The sequence below is a fragment of the Oncorhynchus masou genome, chromosome 7 (assembly GCF_036934945.1).
Source record: "Oncorhynchus masou masou isolate Uvic2021 chromosome 7, UVic_Omas_1.1, whole genome shotgun sequence".
Lineage (NCBI taxonomy): Eukaryota > Metazoa > Chordata > Actinopteri > Salmoniformes > Salmonidae > Oncorhynchus > Oncorhynchus masou.
Genome location: NC_088218.1, coordinates 27,769,860 through 27,791,654, shown reverse-complemented (window position 1 = coordinate 27,791,654; position 21,795 = coordinate 27,769,860). Strand labels below are relative to the sequence as shown.

The following is a 21,795-nucleotide window of genomic DNA, read 5'->3' as shown; positions in this document are numbered from 1 at the left end:
CACATCCGCTGCGGGGTCGGTAAAATAACTAGATGCATCCGGTTTTCAGGGGAAATGGAAAGAGCCTGACTTCCGCTTTTGGACGTTAGCAAGGCGACGCTTCATCGTAACTCCACATTTACTGGATTGGTTGAGCAGTGCAGTGCAGTGCAGAACCTCTCCCAACAGTAGTTTATTCCCCTTGTTGGGAGCTGAAAGAAACAAACACCGCTCAGGCATTTCATGTTACACCTGCTACATTAGGTTACTTCTCTCATTACAGATACCAGGGTGTTTTGAAATACAGACTATGCTTTTCAATACTGTTAATAATAATCTATGTGTACATAGTTTCTTGGGGGGGGTGCCACGTCCCTACTTAGAACTAGAAGTTGAGTATAAATATAATACATCTAAGATGTGTCAAATGTTATCCGGTTTGCTAACTTGCTAGCTAAGGGGCTTAGATGTCAAGGTCAAGATTCTTGGTTACAGCAGAGACATTCAATCCCCTCCTGGATCAAGATCCCTGTTTCCTAAATTGTTTTGTGGGTTAAATAGCGACCCTTGTGTCCACAGTCGGTAATACTGTATACGACGGTATGGTACAGAAACGGTATATCTAGATACCGCCCAACCCTAGTTTACTGTACACATGGATGAATACATTCACACACACACTTATCTTTTAATCTGTTTGTCGGTTTTATAACAATCTGGCCTTAAATGGCCATGTACTCTTTATCTCTACCCAGCACAGCCAGAAGAGGACTGGCCACCCTGCAGAGCCTGGTTCCTCTCTAGATTTCTTCCTTGGTTCCTGCCTTCCTAGGGAGTTTTTCCTAGCCACCGTGCTTCTACATCTGCATTGCTTGCTGTTTGAGGTTTTAGGCTGGGTTTCTGTATAGCACTTTGACCTTTTGCGGATGTAAAAAGGGCTTTATAAATAAATTTGATTGATGGAAAACACGAACACAGGGGATTTCACCTGTTTTTCTACTGATTCCGCGTGTGTGAGGGATTTACAGATTTCCATGGCGCTAGGGCATGTGGCCAAGCAGGTTGACTTGAAGGACATGAACTTCTTTAGGCGACACATCCGTCCCTCATAGAACTACACTGCAATCTGATCTGTCTGACTTTGTTTGTGTTTGTAGACGTGCATGCCAGAATGTGTGCATGTACAGTGCACGTGTGTGTGTGTGTGTGTGTGTGTGTGTGTGTGTGTAAGGATTACATATTACATTGTGCATTAGCTCGTAAGAGAATCAAGTCCATTCACAGTATGTCATCCTCTACTTCACAAACATTTGTTTTACTGCCAAACCACTAACAAGATTACAGAAAAGCACAATTCAGTCGGTCTCTCTCTCCTCTTGCTCTCTCGCTCTCCTCCCTCGTTCCCTAGTACAATGCTGTCTTTCAGTCTTTTGTTTGTCCCCACCTCCCTTACAGGATTCTCATTACAAAACTTCCTTATGCAGTAGCAATGGACACACATATACACACTCACATACTCTCAGATAGATGTACACACATGAATACAGTTACATAATATAATTAGTACCCGTGAATAGGCACCGGATGGACAACAAAGGCGCGCACACACACACGTAAGCCAAGCCAAGCATGAAAACCCCTTGGCAGGCTAGCATACTACAGTACATGTTCTTTCTCAGTGCTGCCACCTGTGGGATATCTAGGATACGTGCATGTGTGTTTGTCTGTGTGCGAGTGTGCGTGCATGCAGTCCAATGTGCTTGCGTGTGTGTGTAAAAGCTTGATAGGTTTGGGGAGGTTTCGTAAGAGTCTGTAGTGGTGCTATGGGTTTGTCAATCACAATTCAGTAGGAAAGTCTACAGTAGCAATCTTTTCTATCACCATCAAAGATCCTCAAAGAAAGCCTCTCCTTTTATCATTGATGGGTGTAGTGTGAATCTTCCCCTAGGACGCTGATCTTGGATCAGTATTGCATTTCCCACACATCGTTAAGGTTAGGATTGGGGGAGGGGAAGCTGATCCTAGACCTGTACTAAGGGGAAAACTCACACCGGAGCCTCGTGGATTGATGGCAGCATTCGCGTGAAACTGAAAGCGCAAACCACTGCTTTTAATCAGGGCAAGGTGACCGGAAACATGACCGAATACAAACAGTGTAGCTATTCCCTCTGCAAGGCAATCAAACAAGCTAAGCTTCAGTATAGAGACAAAGTAGAATCTCAATTCAACGGCTCAGACACAAGAGGTATGTGGCAGGGTCTACAGTCAATCACGGATTACAAAAAGAAAACCAACCCCATCACGGACCAGGATGTCTTGCTCCCAGGCAGACTAAATAACTTTTTTGCCCGCTTTGAGGACAATACAGTGCCACTGACACGGCCTGCAACCAAAACATGCGGCCTCTCCTTCACTGCAGCCGAGGTGAGTAAAACATTTAAACGTGTTAACTCTCGCAAGGCTGCAGGCCCAGACGGCATCCCCAGCCACGCCCTCAGAGCATGCGCAGACCAGCTGGCTGGTGTGTTTACGGACATATTCAATCAATCCCTATCCCAGTCTGCTGTTCCCACATGCTTCATGAGGGCCACCATTGTTCCCGTTCCCAAGAAAGCTAAGGTAACTGAGCTAAACGACTACCGCCCCGTCATCATGAAATGCTTTGAGAGACTAGTCAAGGACCATATCACCTCCACCCTACCTGACATCCTAGACCCACTCCAATTTGCTTACCGCCCAAATAGGTCCACAGACGATGCAATCTCAACCACACTGCACACTGCCCTAACCCATCTGGACAAGAGGAATACCTATGTGAGAATGCTGTTCATCGACTACAGCTCGGCATTTAACACCATAGTAACCTCCAAGCTCGTCATCAAGCTCGAGACCCTGGGTCTCGACCCCGCCCTGTGCAACTGGGTACTGGACTTCCTGACGGGCCGCACCCAGGTGGTGAGGGTAGGCAACAACATCTCCACCCCGCTGATCCTCAACACTGGGGCCCCACAAGGGTGCGTTCTGAGCCCTCTCCTGTACTCCCTGTTCACCCACGACTGCGTGGCCACGCACGCCTCCAACTCAATCATCAAGTTTGCGGACGACACAACAGTGGTAGGCTTGATTACCAACAACGACGAGACGGCCTACAGGGAGGAGGTGAGGGCCCTTGGAGTGTTGTGTCAGGAAAATAACCTCACACTCAATGTCAACAAAACTAAGGAGATGATTGTGGACTTCAGGAAACAGCAGAGGGAACACCCCCCTATCCACATCGATGGAACAGTAGTGGAGAGGGTAGTAAGTTTTAAGTTCCTCGTCATACACATCACAGACAAACTGAATTGGTCCACCCACACAGACAGCATCGTGAAGAAGGCGCAGCAGCGCCTCTTCAACCTCAGGAGGCTGAAGAAATTCGGCTTGTCACCAAAAGCACTCACAAACTTTTACAGATGCACAATCGAGAGCATCCTGGCGGGCTGTATCACCGCCTGGTACGGCAACTGCTCCGCCCACAACCGTAAGGCTCTCCAGAGGGTAGTGAGGTCTGCACAACGCATCACCGGGGGCAAACTACCTGCCCTCCAGGACACCTACACCACCCGATGTTACAGGAAGGCCATAAAGATCATCAAGGACAACAACCACCGAGCCACTGCCTGTTCACCCCGCTATCATCCAGAAGGCGAGGTCAGTACAGGGGCTTCAAAGCTGAGACTGAGAGACTGAAAAACAGCTTCTATCTCAAGGCCATCAGACTGTTAAACAGCCACCACTAACATTGAGTGGCTGCTGCCAACACACTGACTCAACTCTAGCCACTTTAATAATGGGAATTCATGGGAAATGATGTCAAATATATCACTAGCACTTTAAACAATGCTACCTAATATAATGTTTACATACCCTACATTATTCATCTCATATGTATATGTTTATACTGTACTCTATATCATCTACTGCATCTTTATGTAATACATGTATCACTAGCCACTTGAACTATGCCACTTTTTTTACATACTCATCTCATATGTATATACTGTACTCAATACCATCTACTGTATCTTGCCTATGCTGCTCTGTACCATCACTCATTCATATATCTTTATGTACATATTCTTTATCCCCCTACACTTGTGTGTATAAGACAGTAGTTTTAGAATTGTTAGTTAGATTACTTGTTGGTTATTACTGCATTGTCGGAACTAGAAGCACAAGCATTTCGCTACACTCGCATTAACATCTGCTAACCATGTGTATGTGACAAATAACATTTGATTTGATTTCGTTGATGTAACAAGTCAATGCCTGAAACGGCACCCAAACTCTAATCTGTGCCTCTATCCCAAAGGGCACTCAATTGGGCCCTGGTCAAAAGTAGTTTACGAATAAAGGGCCTATATCTCCTCCCTCAACCCTTTTGTCTTTTCCCCGCTTACACCTCAAGCCGTCTTCCCCCTATTTTTCCATCTTTTTCTCCTCTTATTCTTGCCTCTCCTCTCTTTTTTTCTTTAATCATTGCCCCTTTCTCTCCCTTTCTTACACATTTGTAGTTTTTCCCCCCCATTCCTCTATTCCCTCCATCCATCCCTTCTCTACATCATTATGAAGTTTTATGAAAATGTATTTTTAAACATTCTTTATTATATTGTTCTACGTGTCATGTATTGTCAATTCTTTGTGGAGCAAGTGTTAGAAACTGCTGCCATCTTGAACAGGTCTCCCTGGCAAACAACAATGACAACCTGTAGAAATAAAAGTTAAATGAAAGGAACCTATTTAGTAAAATGTTGTATCAAGTATTTTCTGCTGACCATTTAGGTTTCTTACTTCTCGCACATGCCTACCTGTATAGCTGCCATTGGCACATTGTAATACTACAGAATGAGAGTAAATGAACATATCTCTTTTTGTCCCTCCCTCCCGCCCTCCTCTCAAGGTGCCAACAGATGGTGGGATGGGCCTGCTCGCGGAGCCCCAGGTGGCCATGTTCTGTGGGAAGCTCAACATGCACGTGGATGTCCAGAGTGGCAAGTGGGAGTCAGACCCTTCCGGCACCAAGAGCTGTATCGGCACCAAGGAGGGCATCCTGCAGTACTGTCAGGAGGTATGGAGATAATATACACTTCCAGTCAAAAGTAGAACACTTCAGAACACTTAATCATCGAAGGGTTTTTCTTTATTTTTTACTATTTTCTACATTGTAGAATAATAGTGAAGACTTCAAAACAAAAAAGGAAATACACATAAAATCATGTAGTAACCAAAAAAATCTAAATATATTTTATATTCTTCTAATAGCCATCCTTTGCCTTGATGACAGCTTTGCACACTCTTGGCATTCTCTAAACCAGCTTCACCTGGAATGCTGTTTCAACAGGAGTTCCCACATATGCTGAGCACTTGTTGGCTGCTTTTCCTTCATTCTGCAGTCCGACTCATCCCAAACCATCTCAATTTGGTTGAGGTCGGGTGATTGTGAGGCCAGGTCAACTGATGCAGCACTCTATCACTCTCCTTCTTGGTAAAATAGCCCTTACACTGCCTGGAGGTGTGTTGGGTCATTGTCCTATTGATAAACAAGTGATAGTCCCACTAAGCCCAAACCAGATGGGATGGCGTATCGCTGCAGAATGCTGTGGTAGCCATGCTGGTTAAGTGTGCATTGAATTCTAAATAAATCAGACAGTGTCTCCAACAAAGCACCGCCACACCATCACACCTCCTCCTCCATGCTTTACAGTGGGAACTACACATGCGGAGATCATCCGTTCACCTTCACCGTGTCTCCAATTTGGACTCCACACCAAAGAACACATTTCCACTGGTCTAATGTCCATTGCTCAGGTTTCTTGGCCCAAGCAAGTCTCTTCTTATTGGTGTCCTTTAGTAGTGGTTTCTTTGCAGCAATTCGACCAAGAAGAACTGATTCACACAGTCCCCTCTGAACAGTTGATGTTGAGAAGTCTGTTACTTGAACTCTGTGTAGCATTTATTTTGGCTGCAATTTCTTAGGCTGGTAACTCTAATGAACTTATCCTCTGCAACAGCAGTAACTCTGGGTCTTCCATTCCTGTGGCAGTCCTCATGAGAGCCAGTTTCATCATATCGCTTGATGGTTTTTGCTACTGCGCTTGAAGAAACTTTCAAAGTTCTTGAAATTTTCCGGAATTAACTGACCTTCATGTCTAAAGTAATGATGGACTGTCGTTTGTCTTTGCATATTTGAGCTGTTCTTGTCAGAATATGGACTTCTGTATACCACCCCTGACTTGTCACAACACAACTGATTGTCTCAAATGCATTAAGAAGGAAAGAAATTCCAGAAATGCACTTTTAAGAAGGCACACCTGTTAATTGAAATGCATTCCAGGTGACTACCTCATGAAGCTGGTTGAGAGAATGCCAAGAGTGTGCAAAGCTGTCATCAAGGGAAAGAGTAGCGATTTGAAGAATCTCAAATATAAAATATATTTTGATTTGTTTAATACTTTTTTGGTTACTACATGATTCCGTATGTGTTATTTCATAGTTTTGATGTCTTCACTATTATTGTACAATGTAAAAATTGTACAAGGAAAAAAAAGAAAAACCCTTGAATTGAGTAGGTGTTCTAAAACTTTTGACCGGTAGTGTATAATACTAATAAAATCTATGCCATTTCGCAGACGCTTTTATCCAAAGGTGACTTAGTAAAGCGTGCATACATTTTAGCAGATACCCATAGACTTCCAGTCATTGTGCTACACGCTAGTTAGTATTAGCTTGCGAAACTACCTCTAACTTCCTTCATACTGGACACAGAGACATAATGTTACCCACGAGTTCATGTGAAGTAGATAATGTGGCCTCGTTGGCAGTATCCCTTTAAGAGTGTTGGGCCAGTAACGAAAAGGTTGCTGGTTCGAATCCCTGAGCCGACTCTGTGAAAAATCTGTTTACGTGCCCTTGAGCAAAGCACTTAACCCTAATTGCTCCAGGGTCATCGTCAGTAATGGCACTCTCCGAGGGTATCTCGGGGGGTAGTGGGATATGCAAAAAACAAATTTCCAATTCACTCATGTGTATAATACACACTTGCACGCGTATGAAATAGGACAATTGTAAGCACCCACCTAATTAGTAGTAGCAGTATTCTGCCATTGCAAGTGCCATGCTCTACCAACTAAGCTACAGAGGACCAACTGTAATGTCCATAGAAATTCATTTTGTTAGGTCACCATAATAAATACATATTTACCTCATTTAGCAGACGCTCTTATCCAGAGGGACTTACAGTAGTGAGTGCATACATTTTCATATTTGTTCGTACTAGTTCTCCATGGGAATCGAACCAACAACCCTGGCGTTGCAGGTGCCATGCTCTACCAACTGAGCCACACGCGACCTACACACAATATCAATACACTATATAATAGAGAGGGGGGAGAGAGGCATTGGTAGTAAGTAAGAATGAGGGCTGTGACCGGATGGTAGGGACAGATGGGAGGATAGTAGACGAATAGTGATTGGGAGAGAGCGAAAGAGTGCTCACCGCCCTGTGAACGGCTGGTGGGACAGATGGGTGATGATGTGGGGGAGAGGGAGAGATCAATCATAGATAGAAAATGGGATGGGGGGGGGGGTGAAAGGAGATAATGATACAGACTCCGTACTTTCTTCTCTCCCAGGTATACCCTGAGCTGCAGATCACCAACGTGGTGGAGGCCAACCAGCCAGTCAGCGTCCAGAACTGGTGCAAGAAGGGCCGCAAGCAGTGCCGCAGTCATCTGCACATTGTGGTGCCCTACCGATGCCTAGGTATAAATGCACTGTGTGTGGGGGGTAGGGAGGTCTGTGTGTGGGACAGATGGGTGGGGTTGTGTGTGTGTATGGGGAAAATATGTGTTGTGTATGTGAGGGGGGAGAGAAATAGATTTATGGGAGCGAAAATGAGATTAAGGGATAAATTGAGAAATTGATGTGTGCCGTTTGTACTATTTGAGTTCCATCCCTTAGTAAAAAGTGGTTATTTTGTTGTTGGCAGTTTTTATTTTATTTGTTCTTCTGTCTGATTATTTGGCTCCGTCTGTGTATGTTGCAGTGGGGGAGTTTGTCAGTGATGCCCTGCTGGTTCCTGATAAGTGCAAGTTCCTGCACCAGGAGCGCATGGACATGTGTGAGAGCCACCTGCACTGGCACACTGTGGCCAAAGAGGTGAGATCACGTGTACACATATATGTGCTACACACTCTACAGAAAGCCACTCCATCTTCAGTAGGGGCAGCACCCACAAGTGTTGACCCTCTGTGTCTGTCTTGATTGTTTGTATGTCTGTTTGTCTTATAGGGTAAAATAATAAAAAATATATTCTTATCTTTATCTGTCTTAGTTGGATACAGAGTACTTACTAGTTCATTAGGCCATATAATATCCCCATATACACCACCCTGAAGTGCATAAAATAAAAACATCTACGAAGTGAGTGTATAGTAATACACTATATATACAAAAGTTTGTGGACCCTTTAAATTAGTGTATTTGGCTATTTCTGCCACACCTGTTGCTGACAGGTATATAAAATCAAGTATATAGCCATGCAATCTCCCTAGACAAACATTGGCCTTAATGAAGAGCTCAGTGACTTTCAATGCGACACTGTCTTAGGATGCCACCTTTCCAACAAGTCAGTTTGTAAGGTTTCTGCCCCTTTAGAGCTGCCCCGGTCAACTATAAGTCTTATTATTGTGAAGTGGAAACGTCTAGGAGCAACAACGGCTCAGTCACAAAGTGTTAGGCACGCGAGTGCTGAAGTGCGTAGCGCGTCAAAATCATCTGTCCTTGGTTGCAACACTTACTACCGAGTTCCAAACTGCCTCTGGAAGCAAGGACACCACAACAACTGTTCGTCGGGAGCTTCATGAATTGGGTTTCTATGGCCAAGCAGCCGCACACAAGCCTAAGATCACCATACGCAATGCCAAGTGTTGGCTGGTGTGGTGGAAAGCTCACTGCCATTGGACTCTGGAGCAGTGGAAACGTGTTCTTCAGAGTAGTGATTCAAGCTTCACCATCTGGGGGCCCAACGGACAAATCTGGGTTTGGCGGAAGCCTGGAGAATGCTACATGCCCCAATGCATAGTACCAACTGTAAAGTTGGGTGGAAGAAGAATAATGGTCTGGGGCTGTTTTTCATGGTTTGGCCGAGACCCCTTAGTTCCAGTGAAGGGAAATCGTAACGCTACAACGTTCTAGACAATTCTATGCGTCCAACTTTGTAGCAACAGTTTGGGGAAGGCCCTTTCCTGTTTCATTGACAATGGCCCGTGCATAAAGCGAGGGCCATACAAAAATGGTTTGTCGAGATCTCTGTGGAAGAACTTGACTGGCCTGCACAGAACCCTGTCCTCAACCCCATCGAACACCTTTGGGATGAATTGGAATGTTGACTGCAGCCAGGCCTAATCGCCCAACGTCAGTGCAAGTCCCCACTGCAATGTTCTGACATCTAGTGGAAAGCCTTCCCATAAGAGTGGATGCTGTTTATAGCAGCCAAGGGGGGACCAACTCCATATTGATGCCCATGATTTTGGAATGAGATGTTTGTCAAGCAGGTGTCCAGATACTTTTGTTCATGTAGTGTATAATTAACAAAACCTGGAGCCATATGGATAAATTATCTCAGTGCCGATTTAGGATCAGTTTTGCCTTTTACATAACCATGAAAAGAATGGCATGGACGTGGGGAACTGATCCTAGATCAGCACTCCTACTCTTATACACGCAGCCCTTGATTTAACTTCCCCATCCCTCTCTCACCCAGTCCTGTGGAGACCGAACTTTAAATCTCCACGACTACGGGATGCTGTTGCCGTGTGGCATCGACCGTTTCAGGGGGGTGGAGTTTGTGTGCTGTCCGTCAGACAGGGAGACGGACAGCACTGAGCAGGACGAGGATGACTCGGATGTGTGGTGGGGAGGAGCCGAGACTGACTACACTGACAACAGGTACACACACACACACACACACACACAGGAGCTCATGCATGACTCATACTTATACTGTCCTCGTCCCCAGGCTATTGCGCACAGTGCATATCAGCCATATCAACGATTCAAAGCTGGCCTTAGTGAGAGACCATAGAATGCTATGGGAGTGACCTACTGAGTAAAATATTTGTTATTTAACTTTAGCTAATCACACGACTGCGAGGCGCAACATAAGGGCAACATAAATTGAAGTGCGCAAGGCACATACAGGGGAGGGCTAGGGGGAAGGTGCTGTGGAAGATGATTGGTTGGTACATTAAGCAAATGCCTATGCGCCAGGAGTTTCTACCGGTCTTTTTGTGTTGGCTAACAGCGGCCAAGTTTGACACGCTGGTCCACCAGACTTTTTGCCCATTTGGGCGGAAGTGTCTGGGAACGAGATTCTACTTATACTAGCACTCACACACATACAGTACACTCACACACATCCTCACCCCCCCCCTATTTTTCTCCCTCTCTCCACCTACCTCCATCCCTTTCTCCTTCCCTCCATCCATCTCTCAGTATGGCAAGGGGGGCAGCAGAGCCAGCTGAATCCAAGCAGCAACAAGAAGAGGAGGAAGAGGAGGAGGAGACGGAGGAGACGGCCCCAGCCATGGTAGAGGAAGATGATGAGGAGGGGCAGGAGGTGCTGGACAACGACCAGGATGGAGACGGGGACCAGGACGAGGAGGAGGATGATGATGATGATGATGATGATGACGTCATTGACGAGCTCGACGATAGTGAGCCCACCACCAACATCGCCATGACTACCACGACAACTACGACCACTGAGTCTGTGGAGGAAGTGGTCAGAGGTGAGAGGAACTGGGAGGGCCAGGGGCCGTGTGTGTGTACATCATTTACTCTGCTTGTCTATTTAAAGGTTGAGTGAGTGTATGTAGGGGTGGAATTGGGGGGGCAGACAATCTAGAAACTTACCACTGTAAATCAGTAAGAATTCAGCTAAATCCCCATTCCCCCATAAGTTCACACACCATTGGTATGCTCATGCCTGTTCGATTATAAGTATACTTTCCAAATGGCACATTATTCCCTATATAGTCCACTACTTTTTGACCAGGGCCCATAGTACACTACTTTTGACCAGAGGGAATAGGCCGTGTGCCATTTGGGACTCGCACTGTGTGTGTGTGTGTGCTGACGGCTCCTCGCCCCCCCCACCAGAGGTGTGTTGGGCGAATGCGGAGACGGGCCCATGCCGTGCCATGCTTGCACGCTGGTACTTTGACCATGAGGAGGGCCGCTGTGCCCAGTTCATCTATGGCGGCTGCGGTGGCAACCGCAATAACTTTGAGTCGGAGGAGTACTGCCTGTCTGTATGCAGCAACGTCAGTAAGTCAGTCACAGACAGCACCCTGTCGACCTGTCTGTCTGTGTCCACATCTGAAAGCTAGCCTCTGCCGTTAGCCCTCTGGCTAGCTAGCTGCTAACCACGCTAATAGTACTTCACGTTACATGCTAACCTCTGGTCTCACTAACCACCACTTGTACTGCCTGTCTACTGCTGCACTGTTAGTAAGTCAGTCACACAGACTACTTGTCTGTCTGCATGTAGTGTCCGTACCAGCTAGTTACCTCTGACTAGCTAGCTGTTAACCACGCTAGTTCTCGTTAACCTGTGGTCTCACTTAACTACATCTTGTTGTACTGCCGGTCTGTCTGCCACATCATCAGTAAGTCAGTCACACGGACAGCAGAGCTTCTTGCCTAATTGTCTGTCTGTGTGTAGCACATCTGCTAGCTAGTTTCTGGTTAGCCATCTAGCTAGCATCTGGCCCTAGCCGTCTGGCTACCTTGGTGCTAACTACAATAACCATGTCTGCTAGTCGCTAACCATGCTCGCTAACCACTCTGGTCTCACTAACCACCAAGCATTGTGTGGCTTGGGCGATATACCGTATACCGGGGTATTTTGGCTTGGGCGATATACCGTATTCCCGGGGTATTTTGAAATACAGACGGTATGATTTTCAATACCGTTAAAAATAATATATGTATATACTATACCCCTGTCTCGTGGGGTTGCTTGCTACGCCACGGCTTATAACCAATAAATGTTATCCGGTTTGCTAACTGCTAGCTAAGGGGCTAGATGTAAAGATGTAAAGAAAAAAAGAAAAAAATAAACCCTTGTGTGCACATTCAGTAATACTGTATACCCCGGTATGGTACAAAAACGGTATGACTGTGAAAATCTAGATACCGCCCAACCCTAGTTTACTGTACACATGGATGAATACATTCACACACACACTTATCTTTTAACCTGTTTGTGTGTTTTAGAAGACATTAACACAAGTGATTTCACCTGTTTTTCCACTGATTCCGTATGAGTGAACACTGTGTGTGTGTGGATATCTCTCTCCCGCTCATTTGAGTGTTGTGGGAGGCAGTGACCTGACAGTCAAGTGTTTGTGAACGAGAACATATGATCCAACCAGCGATGGTTCACTCTCGCCTCCTCTCCCTACTTTCTATCTGTCTATACAGTCTATTATCTCTCACTAATCCTATTTTTCACTCCATCTCACCTCTGAAATCTGTGTGTGTGTGCGCGTGTGAGATTTCCACTTGGTTGAAAAGGTGTGAAAGACAGTTCTGTAGTATGGGAACGAGACTACAGCTTGTGTTTCCACCAACTAGCAACCCTCTACCCTCACACACTCCCTCTGTGTCCACTGCGCCTCGCACCCTCACCTTTCACATGGTCCTCGAGCGGTCACTGCATGATCAACAAGCGTTCACAGCAGGGTCAAAGCCAAGGGATCACACTGCGGTCAGAACTAAAGACGTGACTCCCCTGTTTAGGCTTAGCTTGTACGACTGTATCCTTTAATTACATCATGGCCACATAGACCGAACACAGGGCAGAGTCCAATTTAGACTTCCAAGTTAGAATTGTATTAATGGTACATACATACATACATACATACATACATACATACATACATACATACATACATACATACATACATACATACATACATACACACACACACACACACACACACACACACACACACACACACACACTCAGAATTATATTACATAAATGAGAGTGATTTTATTTTTAATCTAAAACAGATAGATACAGGTCATGCAAGGTATCCCAGCCTTAAGGCATAACAGCTTTTTAGTAGGTTCTTCTGTAGTAGAATAAATGGGGGAATTGCTAAAGTAACTATATTCTAGAGAAGATTTTAATCAAACATCCAAATGACTTGGAATGTCTATGGCAGTCACATTAATGGAAGAGACTAGGTGTTAGATGAATTTAGTTCTTATGTGTTCATTAACCAATTCAATTAAAATACTCAGTCTGTCCCCAGAGTTTGTAAGGTTCTGGGAGAAGTGAAACAGACTGAGACCAGTCAAAAATAGTCAGTGACGTTTATTCTCGAGAGCTCTGCCCATCATTTCATATACATTGGTTTATATACCTCTCATTTCGTCAATGTCCCTCCTCTCAGACAATGACAACGCTGCTTTTCAATTCCATTCCAACACATACATATTGCTTATCATATGCTACCACATGTTACACAATGTACTGCAACCCCAACGGTTTCTCCCCTCCCTGGTTGGGGACCAGACATCTTTCCTGTTGTTAGTTTCACTGTGGTCACAAGTTGTCTGTTAACACTTCCTCTTTGCCTACGTACAAACATTCTTCATCAGACAGGGTAGAATTATGTTAGTTACAATCCTGCGTAAAATGTATACATCATTTAGTCATTATTCATAAAAATCCCATAACACTAGGTTTAAAAGAATTTCCGTTAACTACCCTGAAAGGTTTTGCAGAAATCGCGGTTGTAAGATTCCCGGAATCAGGAGGGAATAAGCAGGACATCTGGAGTCCTCCAACCAGGACACGGACACCCAAACGCCCCTTCAAACGCACACCTCTGCTTTTTCACTCTGTATTGTTTACTCTCGTTTACTCGCTCGATGAATCACTAACCAACCTGTTGTTGCTAACACTAGTATTATTAACCATCTAGCTTTAGGGTCTACTATTATGGAGCTGCTACATAGTGTTGGAACTTCTGTTTTTACTTTGTTTATTGGTATTATATTACTGCCTCCGGTTCCTTATTGCAATCAAGTCAAATCATATAATCTGAAGGCACTTATCATAAGTCACTCTGGAAAAGGTCTGGATTTTGAAGAAGAAAGCAATGAAAGAAGAAACATAGAAAAGGGAATGGGGGGAGGTGAAGGAATGATGAGGATATCTGAAGACCATATTATAGGAGTAATTTTCTACATTTCTCTCCATCTCTCTCCTCAATTACACCCTTACCCCTCTCCTCCATGTCCATCTACCCTGCTCCCCCTCCACCCAGTGCCCACCGCCGCCCCCAGCTCTCCCGATGCCGTGGACCGTTATCTGGAGACGCCCGGGGATGACAATGAACACGCCCACTTCGCCAAGGCCAAGGAGAGCCTGGAGGCCAAACACCGTGAGAGGATGTCCCAGGTAAGATAGAGGGAGTGAGAAGGGTATGGGCAGAGAAGAGAAGGGAGGGCAAAGGTGGAGGGTGGGGTGAAGAAGGTGGAGGGTGGAAGAGCGGGGGGGGGATGAAGAGGGGTTGAGTGGAAGGGGGAGGGAGAATGGAGAAGGGGTGAGGTTGGGGAGGGTCGAGAGTGAGGAAGGATGGAAGCAAAGACACTTGAGGTGAAAATACATGGAAGGGAAAGAAAGATGAGGGTAGGGAGAGGAAGGGGTGAGACAGCAGTAACCAGTCTTTCTTCTTGCATGTGTGTAGGTGATGAGGGAGTGGGAGGAGGCAGAGCGGGAGGCCAAGAGTCTACCTCGTGCTGATAAGAAGGCTGTCATCCAGGTCAGACACACACAGAGGATACTCAAACATATTAATAAATGCTAAATCAGTGACTGTCAGTAGGTGGTGTTGTGTGTCTGAATATTTGATAATAGCGTGGTGGTGTTAGGGATTCTTACCATCTATCATTTTTATTTGTGTGTATCATATACGATGTGTGTCTTAACATGAACCTATCATCTATGTTAAATATGTTTGTAACATGTATTATTGTATAATAATGTGTGTGTGTGTGTGTGTCTATCACACAGCGTTTCCAGGAGAAGGTGGAGGCCCTGGAGCAGGAGGCAGCCAGTGAGAGGCAGCAGCTGGTTGAGACTCACATGGCCCGGGTTGAGGCCCTGCTCAATGACCATCGCCGCCTGGCCCTGGAGAGCTACCTGACCTCCCTGCAGGCCGAACCACCCAGGGTAGGTAGAGGGTACATAGTAACAGAGTATAAACACACAGGTAAAGAGTACAGACACACACACATGGTTGCCGGGTCCTGTAGAGCCACCTAACCGCCCTGCAGTCCCAGCCAACCAGGGTAGAGACACACACACACACACACTATACAGACACATACAGTAGATATAGATCCTCCTACCATTGTCTTACTCCGCCCACACACAGACCGACGTTCTGACTCATATCTCTCTTTCGCTCTCACTTTTTCCCTTCTCCCCCCCCCTTCTCTCTAGCCTCGTCATGTGTTCAGCCTATTGAAGAAGTATGTCCGTGCAGAGCAGAAGGACAGACAGCACACCCTTAAAACACTTTGAGCACGTCCGCATGGTTGACCCCAAGAAGGCCGCACAGATCCGACCCCAGGTAATAAGCCCACAAAGGCCCTTCTTATTAACACGTGTTTTATATAGTGACCGTAATTTTGTTGTCATTCTCATGAAGGCCAGTGAACGCCGAAACAATTTGATTTGGACTTGAATTAGATGAATAAAGCTTTTTATTGATGCTCTTATTACTTTTTGCATGCACCTCGTCTCACGTTGGTTGAGCGCCTTCTACTCAAGTGCAGAAACAACAAAATATTTGCCATTTGTACCAAGTAAAATAATAAACCTAGAAACAACAGTTCTCATCCATCCCAATGCCAAATGTGCTCACACGCATAAACACCTATACACCACTGAAGAGTATTTTGGTAACCTCCTGACATGTACAGTGTATGGCTCACAGAAGATATTTTGATTAAATAGCATTCAAATGTACTTGTAGGTTCTGACCCACCTGCGTGTGATTGAGGAGAGGATGAACCAGTCCCTGGGTCTGCTCTACAAGGTGCCCGGAGTGGCTGACGATATCCAGGACCAAGTTGGTGAGTGTTATTTTCAGTCTCATCTCTCCTTCATTAACCAGGTAAATGTTGACCAGGTCTGTGTGCAAGCATTAACTGATATGAACCAGTAACCTGCCCTCATCCACACTGTCACCAACCACTATCCATAGTTTATATCCACAAAACCCTCATCCATTTTTTACTGTGGTTCGTGATACAGATAATCATATAACATCATGACATCTCTCAATTCTCACCTACACCTCCATCAAATCAATAACTATAATTTCTCCTTCCCACTCCCTCCCTCCCTCCCTCTCTGTGTTTGTCTGGGTCTTGAGTTGTGTGCGTCACTGAACCATCTGTGTCTGAGTCAGTCTCAGACTCTGTCTAGTTTCCCCTCATCTCAGGCTGTTCCCCTGCCCTCTGCTCGCACACACACACACACCGCCTCCCAGCAACACAGACATTGGTTTCCTTTTTTCCTTTCATTAAAATAAATGAGAACAGAGCGTGACATTGTGTTTCAAGTGAAGTTCCTGAGGAAGACTTAAAGTGGTAACATATTCCCTATATAGTGCACTGCTTTTGACCAGGGCCCATAAGGTACCTACAGAGCATTCTGAAAGTATTCTGATTCATTGACTTTATCCACATTCTGTTAGGTTACAGCCTTATTCTAAAATGGATTAAATCGCCCCCCCCCCCATCAATCTACACACAATACCCCATAATGACAAAGCAAAAACAGGTTTTATATATGTGTATAAAATAAAACAATTATATCACAATTTCATAAGTAATCAGACCCTTTACTCAGTACTTTGTTGAAGCACTTTTGGCAGCGATTACAGCCTTACAGTCTTCCTTGGTATGACGCTACAAGCTTTGCACACCTGGATTTTGGGAGTTTCTTCCAATCTTCTTTGCAGATCCTCTCAAGCTCTGTAAGGTTGGGAGTGTCACTGCACAGCTATCTTTCAGGTCTCTCCAGAGATGTTTGATTGGGTTCAAGTCCGTGCTCTGGCTGGCCCACTCAAGGACATTCAGAGACTTGTCTCAAAGCCACTGCTGCGTTGTCTTCAAATCAAATGTTATTTGTCACATGCACCGAATACAACAGGTGTAGACCTTACAGTGAAATGTTTACTTACAAGCCCTTAACCAACAATGCAATTTAAAAAGTAAACGGAAGTAAAAAATAATAATAAGACAAATAGAAAAATAATTAATAATTAAGGAGCAACAATAAAATAGCGATGTTATATACAGGGGGTACCGGTACAGAGTCAATGTGCAGGGGCACCGGTTAGTCAATGTAATTAACGTGTACATGTAGGTAGAGGTAAAGTGACTATGCATGGATAGTAAACAGAGATTACCAGCAGCGTAATAATGGGGATGGGGGGGGACAATGCAAATAGTCCGGGTAAACATTTGATTAGCTGTTCAGGAGTCTTATGGCTTGGGGGTAGAAGCTTTTTGTAGCTGGACTTGGTGCCCCTGTACCGTTTGCCATGGATTACAGGCAACATCTGAATCGAGCTAAAGGCTAGAGCTGCTGCTTTCAAGGGGTGGGACACTAATCTGGACGCATATAAGAAATCACTCTATGCCCTCAGACGAACCATCAAACAAGCAAAGTGTCAATACAGGATTAAGATTGAATCCTACTACACCGGCTCTGACGCTCATCGAATGTGGCAGGGCTTGAAAACTATTACGGACTACAAAGGGAAACCCAGACGCGAGCTGCCCAGTGACACAAGCCTAACAGACAAGCTAAATGCCTTTTTATGCTCACTTCGAGGCAAGCAACACTGAAGCATTTTTGAGCGCACCAGCTGTTCTGGATGACTGTGTGATAACGCTCTCGGTAGCCGATGTGAATACAACCTTTAAACAGGTCAACATTCACAAAGCCGCGGAGCCAGATGGATTACCATGACGTGTACTCAAAGCATGCGCGGACCAACTTGCAAGTGTCTTCACTGACATTTTCAACCTCTCCCCGACTGAGTCTGTAATTCCTACATGTTTCAAGCAGACCACTATAGTCCCTGAGGCTATAACGTAACAAATCATGGAAAATTGTCAAGGGGTCTGAATACTTTCCGTATGCACTTTATATAATAAATGGTGGGACTTCTAGTGATCCTATTTTATTGTTGTCTTTGTATGTACTAATAAATCATCGTGATTGTTCAGTTACACAGTCATTTACCACTCTACTGCAACAGCGTTGTTTTCTCTTTTTCCTCTCTACCCTGGTTTTCCTTGTTTCTTACACCTTCCATCCTCCCCTTTCTATTCTTCTCTCTCTGCTGCTGTCTTTCACCCTCTTCCCCTTTTTCTATTTTCTTCTTTCTCCCACCTTATTCTCTTCCTTTTCCTCCCTCTCCTCTTCCTCTCCCTCTCTCCTTCCCTCTTCAGAGTTGTTGCAGAAGGAGCAGGCAGATATGGCCCAGCAGCTGTCCAACCTGCAGAGTGACGTGCGGGTGAGCTACGGAAATGACGCCCTGATGCCCGACAGTCTTCCAGACAGCACCAGGACTACCCTGGACCTGCTGCCCCAGGAAGAAGACCTGGACCTGGACATGGGCCTGGATGGACTGGGCTTCATCCACCCTGAGAGCTTCAACCAGGTCAACACAGATAACCAGGGTAGGTGTGCCTAAAGCTATGATCAATACACCCAGAATCAGGGTAGGTATAGTACAGACTACCAGGGTATACACCCAGAATCAGGGTACATGTATTATACATAGAACCATGTTATATATGTATATGTATATACACTGCTCAAAAAAATAAAGGGAACACTTAAACAACACAATTTAACTCCAAGTCAATCACACTTCTGTGAAATCAAACTGTCCACTTAGGAAGCAACATTTCACATGCTGTTGTGCAAATGGAATAGACAACAGGTGGAAACTATAGGCAATTAGCAAGACACCCCCAATAAAGGAGTGGTTCTGTAGGTGGTGACCAGACCACTTCTCAGTTCCTATGCTTCCTGGCTGATGTTTTGGTCACTTTTGAATGCTGATGGTGCTTTCACTCTAGTGGTAGCATGAGACGGAGTCTACAACCCATACAAGTGGCTCAGGTAGTGCAGCTCATCCAGGATGGCACATCAATGCGAGCTGTGGTAAGAAGGTTTGCTGTGTCTGTCAGCGTAGTGTCCAGAGCATGGAGGCGCTACCACGAGATAGGCCAGTACATCAGGAGATGTGGAGGAGGCCGTAGGAGGGCAACAACCCAGCAGCAGGACCAATACCTCCGCCTTTGTGCAAGGAGGAGCAGGAGGAGCACTGCCAGAGCCCTGCAAAATGACCTCCATCAGGCCACAAATGTGCATGTGTCTGCTCAAACGGTCAGAAACAGACTCCATAAGGGTGATATGAGGGCCCGACGTCCACAGGTGGGGGTTATGCTTACAGCCTAACACCGTGCAGGATGTTTGGCATTTGCCAGAGAACAATTAGACACTGGCGCCCTGTGCTCTTCACAGATGAAAGCAGGTTCACACTGAGCACATGTGACAGACGTGACAGTCTGGAGACGCCGTGGAGAACGTTATGCTGCCTGCAACATCCTCCAGCATGATCGGTTTGGCAGTGGGTCAGTCATGGTGTGGGGTGGCATTTCTTTGGGGGGCAGCACCTCCATGTGCTCGCCAGAGGTAGCCTGACTGCCATTAGGTACCGAGATGAGATCCTCAGACCCCTTGTGAGACCATATGCTGGTGCAGTTGGCCCTAGGTTCCCCCTAATGCAAGACAATGACCTCATGTGGCTGGAGTGTGTCAGCAGTTCCTGCAAGAGGAAGGCATTGATGCTATGGACTAGCCCGCCCGTTCCCCAGACCTGAATCCAATTGAGCACATCTGGGACATCATGTCTCGCTCCATCCACCAACGCCACGTTGCACCACAGACTGTCCAGGAGTTGGCGGATGCTTTAGTCCAGGTCTGGGAGGAGATCCCTCAGGAAACCATCCACCACCTCATCAGGAGAATGCCCAGGCGTTGTAGGGAGGTCATACAGGCACGTGGAGGCCACACACACTACTGAGCCTCATTTTGACTTGTTTTAAGGACATTACATCAAAGTCGGATCAGCCTGTAGTGTGGTTTTCCACTTTAATTTTGAATGTGACTCCAAATCCAGACCTCCATGGGTTGATAAATTTGATTTCCATTGATAATTTCTATGTGATTTTGTTGTCAGCACATTCAACTATGTAAAGAGAAAAGTATTTAATAAGAATATGTCATTCATTCAGATCTAGGATGTGTTATTTTAGTGTTCCCTTTATTTTTTGAGCAGTGTATATATGTGTGTGTGTACAGGATCCATAACTGATTGTAGACAGCTGTCAGGGTCAAAGTGAAACTATATTAAGAAAATACTCATCCTACCTTTTCACTTTCGCTCTCTCCCTAGTTGAACCTGTGGATGCCCGCCCTTTTCCTGATAGAGGCTTTCCAACACGACCAGTGTCTGGTCTGAAGCCAGAGGAGATCCCTGAGCTCAGGATGGAGGCAGAGGAGAGGCACAGCACCGGATTCGAGGTGCACCACCAGAAACTGGTATCTATACACACACACATACCACCAAAGCCGGTACACACACACCACTCCATTTTGTATATCTGCACTCTTTTCATAAATGGCCACAGATACAAGCATCATGGAGTTATCCTAGACATATCCATGCCCATATGGGTATATCCATATGTCTATCCATATGTATTGGCTGACCATTGGCATGGTAACCAAGGCCTGCCGAGACGACCAGGGTTGGTAACTGGCGTCTACGATTCCAGGATGTTAGTTTCACACCAGTGCTAATTTATAATTGTCCTCAGATGAACACTGTCTGAAATTGAAAATGCGACACACACACATTCACACTTCCAAAAACGAGTTTTGTGCCCAATTAAATCTCTTATACATTTATAATTGTCCTCATTAAATAAGGAACAAAAATTATGTAACAATCATCTTGTATAGCATAACTTTAAGTTTACCTCTAAAATCCCTCAATAATGTAACTCTGAACCTTAATCATGTCTTTTGTATTCCATCCAAACCCCAAATTATTCCTACTCCAACTTCATTTCACCATAATGCCTTGAACTCCTGACCCCAGATCTGTCTCCATAAATCCTGTCAGTATTTGTGATTGGTTGTGCAGTGTGATTTACAGTCTCTCTCTTTTTCTCTCTCTCTGTTTCTCTCCTCTCTCTAGGTGTTCTTTGCCGAGGATGTCGGCTCTAACAAGGGCGCCATCATCGGGCTGATGGTGGGAGGCGTCGTCATAGCGACCGTCATCGTCATCACCCTAGTGATGCTGAGGAAGAAGCAGTACACGTCCATCCACCACGGGGTCGTCGAGGTGAGGAGTAGACGAGATGTGTGTGTGGACTTGTATTACTAATCCTAGTGGGTACCGGAAATCTCCTAAATGTCCCCACAAGGATAGTGAAACAAGGGAAATTCTCCCACGAGAACAAAGGCTAGGGTTAGGAGGTCGGGTTAGGTTTGTGATTAGGACAAAAGGATTTTCAATGGAAATCAGTTTTTGGTCTCCACAAGGATAGTAAAATATTTGCTATGCATGCATGCGTGTACTGTTTTTGACT

General features: G+C 45.4%; 2 protein-coding genes across 2 annotated transcripts in view; both read left to right on the top strand.

Moving 5' to 3' along the window:
* LOC135543620 (cysteine and tyrosine-rich protein 1-like) overlaps positions 1-21,795 on the top strand; it is a 387,961-nt gene that overhangs the window by 40,953 nt on the left and 325,213 nt on the right. The window lies entirely within an intron of this gene.
* Positions 1-21,795, top strand: part of LOC135543619 (amyloid-beta A4 protein-like) — a 39,993-nt gene that overhangs the window by 15,738 nt on the left and 2,460 nt on the right. The window contains 15 exon segments of the mRNA XM_064971041.1: positions 4,922-5,089; positions 7,653-7,782; positions 8,066-8,178; positions 9,785-9,969; positions 10,516-10,811; positions 11,182-11,349; positions 14,367-14,500; positions 14,790-14,864; positions 15,116-15,274; positions 15,548-15,613; positions 15,615-15,677; positions 16,083-16,182; positions 18,577-18,807; positions 20,595-20,740; positions 21,402-21,548. Of these exon segments, the coding sequence (XP_064827113.1) occupies positions 4,922-5,089; positions 7,653-7,782; positions 8,066-8,178; positions 9,785-9,969; positions 10,516-10,811; positions 11,182-11,349; positions 14,367-14,500; positions 14,790-14,864; positions 15,116-15,274; positions 15,548-15,613; positions 15,615-15,677; positions 16,083-16,182; positions 18,577-18,807; positions 20,595-20,740; positions 21,402-21,548 (2,181 nt within the window).